A 12,628-nucleotide genomic window follows, 5' to 3' on the forward strand; every position below is an offset into this window, starting at 1 on the left:
GTTTAATTGTCCGAATTTTTCATTATGAAGAGCGGCAATTTAGATACGTTTACCCTCTTATTTCACAAGTTTAAACAATCTTGAATTATATTTTCACTATGACTTTGAAATAGTGAAAATGTGATTCGCGTAAATTTTATATACCGTTCCAGGTTTTAAATCGCAGAAAATACTTGACGCGGAAAAAACCTGATATTGGGTATAATATTGGCTTGCAAATAGAATATACCATCTGAAGTGTACTCTTTGAGTTGATCCCTACGAACTTCCAGATTGGGTGAGATAAGTTTTAGAAAGTGAAAAAAAATATGAAAATTATACAGAAACTAAGTATTTATGGGTTTGCATTTTGAACACATAATATGATTGAAAGTATAAAACATATTAAATGACAAACCTCGTTATCATTCTTCTGTATGTCTTGAGTCTTCGGACTTGGATTTATACACTTAACATTGATATGAAAAACATTCAATACCAGAAACCGCTATGACTTAAAGAAGTGAATGCTTACATTTTGTATAGAGTGTTGTGTCATATTTTTTGCATATATACCAACAAAATACATTCGCTACTGTGTGTTTAATATATAAAAATTCATATTGTAAATTTGGAGTTCGTTTTGTGGCTTCAGAATTCGTTTTCCCACACCAGTATTCCTGTTTATATTTCTTAAGCATATTCAGGAAATTTGTAAAATCCGAAAACAACACAGAAAATTTAAAAAGTTAATCGGCGATACCTGTAACTGAAAATCACAGTTAATTAGTATGAATATATGAAGGATTAACATTTTTTAACAAATATCCTCATATAACTGTTCGTTTAAAATTAAAAATAACGATCTCACTTTTTTCCTTCCTTGTCATGACAGAACAATGTCAGTGATATCCTTCCTTATAAAGCAGATATTTAGTTTGTTTTGCATAGAAAAAAATACGCTCAACTTATCTTTATAGAAAAACAGAATTTCAAAGTATATATATTCATCCCAATATGTCATCGGAAGACGTGGCAAGGTTGCTTGAAAAGCAGAAAGCAACTTCGCTGCAACGGTTTTGGAAAAAGGAAGACATTGTAAATAATGTTCCACAAGAAAAGAAAATATATGAAAATTCTTTCGATGATAGCAAAAGGACCGATGATTGTTTTTCTGAAAACTTCTGTATGCAAGGTGTAAGGAATGTCAACGTAAAAAGACCGGGGCCAATTGGGATTCACACAAAAAGAGGAGATATGGATAAGACAAAATCAGAAATAAAATTTTTCGACAACATTGATAACCGGAATATTTGGGAGCACCCTTCAGAGGAGAGTAAGGATTTTGATGAAGAATTTTCCACAAAATCAATCATTGGAAAGCCCTCAGAAGTAAGAAATCATAGAGAACTAAACGGGCACAACAAAAACCTAGATACCCAACGACTATGTAAAAGTGAAGAAGAAATAAAAGACGAAGACAGTTTATTGGTGTCGAATAGCATCTCATCTGAGTTAGATTCAATCCAAACCAAATCACAGAACGGTGAGGATAAACAAGAGGCCTCCGATGGACAAACTATGAACAAAGAGACAGAGGCCATAGCTTCGTCAGGTAACAAGGAGTTATTCGAAATAGATGAAACAGACTATTATGACAGCGAAGATGAGTACTGGGACACGCACCCTTCCGATGAATCTTTCCTCGACTATCTCGATGACTATCAAACATTACCAGTTCAAGACTCACATAAAGGAAGATTTAGTAAGTCAAATTGTTGCAACTATTCATACTAGTTAGTCAACTATTCTTAATGAAAATTCATGTAGAATTCTTTGTATATAAATGATAACCCTTTAACATAACAAACCATACTAAAAACGTACAAATAGACGATCAAAGATTAAATGAACAAAACACGCATTATTTGTCGGAATGACGTTGGATCCGTACATTTAGGAAGCAAACTGAATTTTTTTTTTACTTTTAACAATGTAGTGTGCTGTTTTGTAGCGAATTGTGTGACATACAACAGTTTTAATGAAATACTAGTATTGAAAGATCATAATATTAATTCATAGAACGAGCTTTTTGTTGATTTTTTAAGGTAAAGGACTGGAACAATTAGCAAACCTCCCAGTGTTTCGACGATCCATACATAAATTTGCGTTTGATAACAATTTTGAAGTACATGATGTCAAGCCAGACGGAAATTGTATGTTTCGTGCACTCTCAGATCAATTTTTGATCAATGGTTTTCCAGGACACACGGAAATTTCATTAAGGACGGATGCAATAAAGTATGTATTAGTATTCTATATTTAAATAAATATTTTAAAATATTTTTACTACATGTACATGTGTGTGCATTTAGTTAAATTTTCTTTCAAAGGGTTTTGTATCACCAAAGATTTTTTACCTATACCCATCAACGTACAAAGATATATTTTCAGTGTAGATAATGCTGAAAATTCAACACATAGATCAAAAATATATTAACATAATCTTAATCAAAATGTATGCTAGGGTTAAGAAAAATTCTGCTCATCAGTAAATTAAGAGATGTTCCATGTTTCAACAACAACAAAAATGACAATATACATATATTTTTAACTTTTGTTTTTCGTTTGGTTTTCGTAGACATTATTGGCGTTGATTTTCGTATATTTTCAAAATGTGTACATAATGCAAGAAATGCTGAAACTTACTGAAAAAAGGAGAAAATCATTCAAAGATAACAAAATGTTTAAATAATATTTAGTTTGCAAGCAAATGAAGTACAAGATATACTGCAGCGCTAGATGTGACAAGCAAATGTGCTTTCTGTTTTCTGTCCAACACATGGAAAAATCCTTTACATGCATAATCAAAGTTACAAGCCTAACTCTATAAACTTAAGGCATCTCATTTTAGTTATCTGAGATCACACTCATCAGAAGAAGGGGGTGCCCACGCATCGTCCTTTTTATCCGAAGAGTCGTGGGAAGATTATCTTGTCAGAATGGAGAGATCGGGAGAGTGGGGTGATCACATCATGCTGCAGGCTCTGGTTAATGTCTTCTTTCTAGAGGTCGTTGTATTCAACGTCTTCCAGGAAGATATTAGAAGAACCGAAGTGATTGCAGAATCAAAGGAACGAGTCAGCTATAGACTTACAATATACTTGGGTCATCTTGGGGAGTTTCATTACATGAGTCTACGTCCAAAAAACTGGCTACACCATTGGCCATACAGTAGGTTCATTAAAAAGTCGTATCCTTCAAAGACAACGATTATTCTTAACATTGTTACAGCGAATTACAGAATACCGGTAGAGTTTTCAATAGCTTGTTGGATTGCTCAATAGGGTATTCAATTTGGTCAGCAAGGTATCTCATCAGGTTTAAATCTAGGTCCTGTGGTTACTCAAGTGTAGATTGTTATTTTGCTCTCAACTCATTCATTTTACACAAAGAAAACCTCTAGAACACTCTCTCCTATTGTTAGCTTTTCTATTCATAGACTTTTAAAAAGAATGTTCACCTGGACAGCACTGGACTCTATAGAGCATCAATTCTGCTTGGAGTAATTTGAATTTTGTTTTTCAAAAAATGTTATTCAAAAGGCAGTTCTGAAGAAACAAACAAAAGAGAAAAGCATAACTTTAAAAAGGAGATATTTTTCCCTGCAAAAAATCATTAAACATTTTGGTTCCCTGATTCCTGGTGCATCTTATGCATCTTACAGCACTAATAGTTATTTTTTGTGCTGACTGCTTAAGTAGTTCAGACTTTAATAGCAGTAATGTAGGATAACAGAGAGAAACAAAAAGGCCCAAAACGTGCAAATGTTAACCAGATTAACTCACTCTATTGCTGTCATACCTGAGTAATCACATGACCTAGATTTAAACCTAATGTGATACCTTGCTGACCAAATTGAATACCCTATTGATCAATCTAGCAAGCTATTGAAAACTCTACCGGTATTCTGTAATTCGCTGTAAACATACTTCACCTTGAGGCTTGTTCTGTTCCGTAAGCAATGTTTAAAGCTGACTATCTAGCATTTTATGTCGAGTTTTTAAAAATGAAATGTCATCTTATACAGAAAAGACTGGTCAAACACATAAATGATATGTATTTTAATTAGTAAGGTGTACAATTCAATTTATTATTCCATTTTAAGGTTAATAATTGGTATGTCTCACATTTGTTTACATTAATCAATAACATTGATCAAAATTCTTAAAAACTAGACGGTTTCTTATGGACAAGTCAAAATATTTATTTATATCATTCCGTGAAAGATTGGATAAAGAGGAATAGGATTTTCTTCGTAAAAGGGTGTATGTAGATATATTTGGAATTTAAATTGTTCCATTTTCCCAGGGGCGCTACTTGGCCGATTGTTAGTATGTTCCACAAACGAGACACTGGAAGCTCGTGAAAAAGTCCTTCAAGAAAAACTGTCCACAATGCACCCTGGCAAATACATTCCACAAAGCGAACTTGAAAAAATCGCAGGTTTTGTTTCACATCATTTCATGAAACAACAAAGTGCTACACATCAGATCGTCGTGGATGACCAGTTTCCCCATTCTGAACCTTTCAACACATACAGTGGACAAGACCTCCAGCTAAATGAAACAGAAGGTATAAAACAAGAAATATGTATAATTTTAAAATCTTGGTTTTTCAAGTAATGAAGTTCGTTGTTTAAAACTAGTGTATAATGATTGATACAGCTCGGAAACAAAAGATAAGAAAATATGATTCTGGCACTATGCCTCTATTAAGTATCAAACATGCCAGCCTTATATCTCATTTTGTAGAATTAAAATTTAGTCGGAAATACATTCTTATAAAAAACTTAACCTTATTTATTTTACAACGATTGATAAACAAGTTCTACAACTTATATTAATATCTCTCGTTGGCACGGATGTTAGCGCAAGGGGGTCATTATCCTTATCGTTTGATACCACTTTGGGACATGACTGAGTTGAAAATACTCAAATTAAATTTTAAAGTATTAATGAATTTCAATGATGTTAAGGCCATAAACACAATTTAAAAATTCCAAACGATTACAACACACATTTTTTTATTTCTAAAAATCCTGAAAGAGGCATGGTCACGATTTTGGTCAATTTTTTTTAATTTTAATTTATATTTCACAATGCTTTAGGAATGCATTTCTAATGATCAAATGAAATTTAGGTGTCAGTCGATGAGTTTAAAGCACGATACAGGGCTCACAATTCTTCGTCATGTTAGCAAGGCTCGTGCCGTGTTTTGTTTACATAGGTTCAATAAACCAATAAAAATCTTTTTCAAGCTGATTTGCCTATCTTCTTATTCATTTAAAACATAAATAAACAGTTACTAGCGATTAACACATTCATTTGAGGTCTAAAACTGGAATTTTCACTTCAACATTCAAAATGTATACAAAAGCTTTGTTTACATAGTGAAGAATTGTAAGCTCTGTGACCTGCTTATAACTCAACAAATGACAATCAAATTTTGGTTGCCTATCAAAAATACCTTACTGAAGCATTGTAAACATTAAAATCGAAAAAATACTTTTCGACCGAAATCGTGACCATGTCCCTTCAAATTATTCACTTGTAAATTAATAAGGTTTAAAATGCATTTCATCAATGGTCACATACTTTTTAAACCTTTGCTACATAAATGTATATGAAATTGTAAGATAAAGGTTTTTGTTACCAAATTGTTTGTAAAGTTGCCACTTCTAGGCATATATAATAAATTGGCTCGATAAGTCTTATTTATGACTTTGATCTTAACTGTAGATTATTAGTACGTACCATTGATGATATTATTCTATATTTTATTCGAGCATACGTTTTTCCAGCTCACTTCATTTTTAGACGGGGTCACGTGACCCCGTCTATTAGTTTACTGTGAGCCGAAGTCTCAAACCGGAAGGCACGCGTAAAACACTGAATTGAGTCTGCGCGTAAGAAAATAGTGCAGAAACTTTTCCTTCATTTCAGTAAAAATATATATCATAAAAACACGCATTAAATTGTTTTAAGTCCTCTACATGTATGTATAAACCAAATTCTGGAAAGAAAATAATCAAATAGCTTTATTGATCAAAATATTCTTGTTCGGTTTAATAGTTGTAGTGATTTGTGGAATGAGTTACGTAACTGAATGCACAACGCCGTCGAGGAATCCGTTGGTAGACGAGATCATTAATCAATGAAAGAGGATGAAGGTTGAATCGAAAGTAAAGTTCCGAAAGGCAATGTGCCATATTTGAAACAAGAGGCCCATGGGCCACATCGCTCACCTGAGGAACAATAGGTATGATAAAATCAGCTTAATGGAGTCATAATACAAACTATCTGGACAATGTACAATAATACATGTAGATCCTGTATAAATAAAATCCATTTTCCCCTGGATATTCTTATGTTTATAATCATTAGTCCCCTTTCTGACAGGATGATTTTATAGTCATGTCATATGTTGAGTATTGCAGTTCTCAAAAAGATCCTTAACAATAGTTTATACATCGGATATAAACGTACATCAAACTCTGAACCTTCTCGTGAGGCCAAAGAATTGTCCTGGGGCCAAAGTCTTAATAATTATAAAGAATCATCTGGCTGATTAGTTTCTGAGAAGATTTTTAAAGATTTACCCTATATATTCCTTTGTTAAACTTTGACCCCCCATTGTGGCCCCACCCTACCCCTGAGGATCATGATTTTCACAACCTTGAATCTACACAACCTGAGGATGCTTTCACACAAGTTTCAGCTTTCCTGGCTGATTAGTTTTTGAGAAGAAGATTTTTAAATATTTACTCTGTTTATTCCTATGTAAAATATCGACCTCCCATTGTGGCCCAAACCTATCCCCAGGGGTCATGATTTTCACAAATTTGAATCTACACTACTTGAGGATGCTTCCACACAAGTGCCAGCTTTCCTGGCTAATTAGTTTCTGAGAAGAAGATTTTTAAAGATTTACTCTATATAATCATATGTTAAACTTCGATCCCCCATTGTGGCCCCAACCTACCCCCAGGGGTTATTATTTTCACAACTTTGAATCTACACTACCTGAGGATGCTTCCACACAAGTTTCAGCTTTGCCGGCTGATTAGTTTCTGAGAAGAAGATTTTTAAAGATTTACTCTATATATTCATATGTTAAACTTCGATCCCCCATTGTGGCCCCACCCTACCCCCGGAGGTAATGATTTTCAAAACTTTGAATTTACACTGCCTGAGGATGCATCCACACAAGTGTCAGCTTTTCTGGCTGATTTGTTTCTGAGAAGCAGATTTTTAAAGATATACTGTATATATTCCTATGTAAAACTTCGATCCCCCATTGTGGCCCCACCCTACCCCAGGGGGTCATGATTTTCATAACTATGAATCTACACTACCTGAGGATGCATCCACACAAGTGTCAGCTTTCCTGGCTGATTAGTTTCTGAGAAGAAGATTTTTAAAGATATACTGTATATATTCCTATGTAAAACTTCCAGCCCCCCCCCCCCCCCCCATTGTGGCCCCACCCTCAGGTGAGCTAAAAAGATTAAGTTTACAATACAATAAGTTGTTAAAGTTGGTTTCTGGAAGAACAGACTTTGAACATTTTCTTAATAAATATTGACAATTTTTTTACTTTTTTAATCTTTAGTTTTTAAGATCTGTGTACAAACATAGAATTGTGAGCAAATCTTTGTATCTTGCTTATAATTCGAAGCTTAACACTCAAATATGGTTAGTAAATAAAAATTGTAAACAATTAAACACAAGAAACATGCACTATAACAAATAAAGAACACAATTTATTTTTTCGAAATGAATCATATATATATATACATGTATATACCTACATATTTCCGTCAGCGATATCAAAAGAAAATGCCGAATTACCGATAGAAGGAATTGTATTTCAGTACCCCTACATCAGATTTTGCTTAATTTGCGCAGGTAAACAGTTAACTGTTTGATTTACCGAAGTATCTGTTTGAATTGATACGTAAAAATCACGAAATACCTGTAGACGATAGTTTCCAGGTTTAAAAGCGTAAATAATGAAAACGAAACAAAAATCCGAACAAGCTAACACCAACACACTTGTTTGATCCTTGTTGGAACAATTAGAAAATTAATCAATAAACAATAAAAACAGAGGGAAATGCACTTTAGTACGTTGTTAATGCATCAGATTTAATCATTTTCGCAGGTAAACATTTACCGAAGTCTATGTTCCAAATACAAGGCGATTGTTTCCCAAGTTAAAAAAAGCAAAATGAAACGAAAAAATGAAAACAAACTAAAACCAACATCACAAGTGAAAATGACAACGCGTTGAAATATTTAACCTCAATTTACTTCACAATAATCGGCACCAAGGTTATTTCCATGTTTCATAGATTATATTCGCACGTGAACTGTTGCACAACAAACTGCCAGCTTCAAACAAAGAACCTCGTTTTCGAGATGCGGTAGACTGGCGATGCCTGTCATAAGACCAGTCTATCGCAATGAATTGCCAGTCTACGATATATGGAATAACGAGCCATTCTTTATAAGTATTTTCGCAATTATCTCAAATTTGGAACAGAAATCGCCTATAATTTTTGCAATTTATATTTTCCTTTCCCTAAGGATGATTTATGCTAAATTACGTTAAGATTAACTCGGTAGTTCTTGAGAAGAAGATTTTTAAAAATGCACCCCCCTTTTTCTACAGTTTCAAGGTTTTCTCCGCTTTGAATACAGATCGGACTTTTATTTCTGCAATTTATATTCGCCCTCCCATAAGGATGCTTTGTGCCAAATTTGGTTGAAATTAAATAAGCAGTTTTAGAGAAGAAGTTCAAAATGTAAAAAGTTTACAGACGGACAGACGGACAGACGGACGGACAGACGGACGGACGGACGGACGACGGACAAAATGTGATCAGAATAGCTCACTTGAGCTTTCAGCTCAGGTGAGCTAAAAATATGAATTTTATTTTAACAATCTATCACCTGAAAAATGCCGAACTTCGTGCGAGGGCCGATGTTAAAATCTGGACGAGTTATACACAGATTACATATTAAAAATTATTGGCTTCCAGTCTACCTGCAGTATGACTGCTGTTCATCTCTAAATTTTGTACATAGAAAATAAAAACAAGTCTGAATTTGCCTTCTCGTTCATTGACTCTTAAGTTAATTAAACTGAACTTTAATTTTGAACAATGCATTGTTAGCAAAATCTATATAGATTATACATTTTGGGTGACCAATAGATCAAATAATATATACAATGTAATTGATTGAAAAACCAAGTTAAATGTTAATATTCATGCTGTCTGGCTTAGTTGGAATATATAATCATGTATTTTCTTTTAATGTTATGAGACATAAGTTTACACTTTTTTCTATACTTTATAACGGACAAAACCAGTAATATTCATCATTTAAAAGAATTTTTTTCATCAATATCTTAATGTCTCTCATCAGAAACTAAGCCGATCTTTCTCCCATCGGTAAATATCTCGCATTAATATTAGACCTATGAATTCACAGATAATGCATGGTTGTTATGTTTTAAACTTTTTTTTTACATGCAGATCCCTGAAATGCCTATGTCCTACAACATTTGTTAATTTTGTTGTAAATAACGTTAACTTTTCATATACTAGAAGTTTTAAAATCAAATAATTCTGAATTAATAGCTAAAATTAACAATTTACAATTCTCATACAAAAATGTTTGCTTTAGCAATTGTCAGTTAAACATACTAGTATTACCGCCAGGTGAACATTTTTCCTAGACGTGAAACCAACTCTCCTTCAGTAGCACTAAGTAACTGATCTGGACATTTTCCTTATTCTTTTCTAACCAGTCCCATAACTGACTTATCTCTTTACATTTATCAATCTTAACCATTCTGTTGCTTAATTTTTAACGACATGTATAACAGTCAATCAGGAAAGGTTTACCCTAAATATGACACGATTCATCACTTTTGGTCTCCATTTTCTAGTTTTATCGATTTAAAAAGCAGTTGACTGAATTCGGAGTATGATTTTTAATGAAAAGAACAGTCGTAATTTGTGTAGATGATGCTCGAGTTTACACAAAAAAAGTGGTAAGTGGCGAACGAATTTATTTTTACCTATTAATTCAATATGAATCGCGCCGCAAGAAAATCGTGACAGATAAGTCGGTCTAAAAAATCAAAATGACTACCATGACGAACTTTCTTATTGTTATAGTACTTGGAATAATCTTATTGTAAAAAGAAATAATTCTAACGTCAGGTGCCTGTTTTTGTTATCGGTATGCAAATGTTAACATTGTTCGGTAATTCAGCAGTTTGAGAGTTTTCGGAGTTTTCATAAACCTTGTAACAGATCCGTCCGACTTGTGGATTTTCCCTTAGATCACAAAATTAAATAAATCTATTAATTTAAATTACCTACTCAAATAAAGTTGTTTTGATTTTCCCGGTTAGTTGTAGTTTTTAAAATTTAGAAATATGTCATTGAAATCTTTAGAAAACAAACTTCATATTGATAAAGAAAAAAGGTGATCAGTGTTCATTTGTGTTCGTTTGGCGCATTTAACTTGAAATTTCTTCACCAAATCTGCAACCTTTGCTAATAACATTCGTTACAGTACTAGGATTCTATATGAGAGATATCATGACATCAAGTATTGTTTTAAATCATGATCAATGATTAATTTGAAAATAAAAGTTGAAACAGAATTTTTGTATAAAGGTGAAAAACATTATTCATGACCTTTTTGCACCTTAAATTGCGTAAATTTTAAAAAATCTCATTTTGATTTGAAATAAAAGCTTTTTATATATTTGTATAAAAAATTGCTATATTTATTTAATGCAGATTTTGGTTTTTTTTTCCAAATTAAATAAACTGATAAAAGATCACGGTTAGTGATTTCAGTAATATGGCTACAAAGACAAAATCCTCACAGCTTTGGCTTAAATATATATTTCATTGGTTTAAGGCAGAAAGTCAATCAAACTCTCTAATTTTGATTCCTACATCAAATATTATGTTATATATTTTTTATTTCTATGATTTATCATTTTCCTCAAGAAAACCTTCCGCACGAAAACAAAAACAGTTTCTATTGGTTTTCGATGAAGTTTCTTTATGAATGTTGTACAATAATGAAATAATAATCGTTCTGTGTTGACTTAATGAAAAAAATGTACCTTATTTTTATTAAATAGAAAGTTCATATACGAAACAAATATTGCTTATTTATATTAAAAAGAATGCTATTAGTTATTAAACGAACATAAAACGTGATGAGTGTGATACCTTAAGGTCGTGAATAGCTTAAGTTTATTATCTTATCTGTGGTATATTCATCCATTGAACAAAATATGAATCCTGGAATCGGAGAAAAAGAAGTCATTTTACACGCTAATTATTGATTGTCACCATTACTTTTGTTATATGGAAGAGCGCCGTTTTGCATAAAAAGTAATTTAACATAAAAAAAAGTGTTGTAAGTAGATTAAAATCGACCTTTAAACACTGTTTTATTATCGTGTACAGTGGATATTAGCAAAAACAGTAAAGATTTTGGTCAAAACTTAAACTAGACTTAACGCACAATGGTTAGTTGCATTTGTATTATTCATTCTTAAAACAGAAACGAATTGTAAATGTGATATCAATTTGTGGTAGCCATTCTAACAATGGCAAGCATCATTGTTATTCCATCCAACTTGACTTAAAATATGATCACAACCTTGGGCCATCGGCTATGATTTAAATAACAAATGAAAATGCAAATCTGTGGTTTTGATTAACATTTAATTCACACCAACTTGCATTAAAAGTTAGACGGTATTTAGTCTCTTTGGGGTACGATTGATACTTTTTAATACCTTAAAGAGATGACGGAAACTCCAATCACGAACTGTTGCATTGACAAACGATTGTTTATTATGCTTGCAACACTGTTACATTCATAGATGATAAATTAAGTATGGAAACCTCATTGCAAAATATTTTAAACAATTTCCTTTTTCTAAAAATACTGAATAGCTATGAGAGAAAGTAAAAATTACATTTTTTTTTCTACTCTTTGCAATAATTTGTTTAAAATAGAGCCAGATTCCAATTACTCTATATCTTCTTTTTAAAACATATAAGGCAATGTTATGAATAAGATATTTGTGAAAGCAGTCATTGTGTAACGAAACAAAAAATTTAAATTTTAAATTTTTCATGTTTTTTAACAGTATTTATTTTTCTTAGACTCACTGCAATGTTTGATTGAAGACCCACTACAAACAGATCCAATTTCGGGAATCCCCCTGCCTCATCTAGCCATCATAATTACTCTTCTAATACCAACAGAGATGATTGAAAAATCTCCGTCTTTGCCCGCTGTATATGATGTACCGTTCCATTTCTTGGGATCGACTCAAGATGGGAGTTTACATATACATCTTAAAGACATTTCTAAAGCACAGAAAATGAGAGCTTTTTACAATAAATACAAGCTAAAATTCGGGAAGAAAATTGCAATTTTGAAAGATCATATACATGTACGCGTTCCAGACTCCATTCCAGACGAGGAAGAATCCTCGTCGACTGTCTTGTGTTTTGATGATTCCGATACATCTC

The 12,628-nt window shown here is 32.6% G+C and overlaps 1 protein-coding gene across 1 annotated transcript; it reads left to right on the forward strand.

Moving 5' to 3' along the window:
- Window positions 1–491: 491 nt before the first annotated feature.
- LOC128160655 (uncharacterized) lies at window positions 492–12,316 on the forward strand. Its single transcript, XM_052824014.1, has 5 exons — window positions 492–1,744; window positions 2,088–2,280; window positions 2,894–3,213; window positions 4,351–4,614; window positions 12,241–12,316. Exons 1-5 carry the CDS (start codon window positions 997–999, stop codon window positions 12,276–12,278), a joined length of 1,563 nt encoding a protein of 520 aa, XP_052679974.1. The 5' UTR covers window positions 492–996; the 3' UTR covers window positions 12,279–12,316.
- The last annotated feature ends 312 nt before the right edge of the window (window positions 12,317–12,628 follow it).

The sequence above is a fragment of the Crassostrea angulata genome, chromosome 8, assembly GCF_025612915.1.
Source record: "Crassostrea angulata isolate pt1a10 chromosome 8, ASM2561291v2, whole genome shotgun sequence".
NCBI lineage: Eukaryota > Metazoa > Mollusca > Bivalvia > Ostreida > Ostreidae > Magallana > Magallana angulata.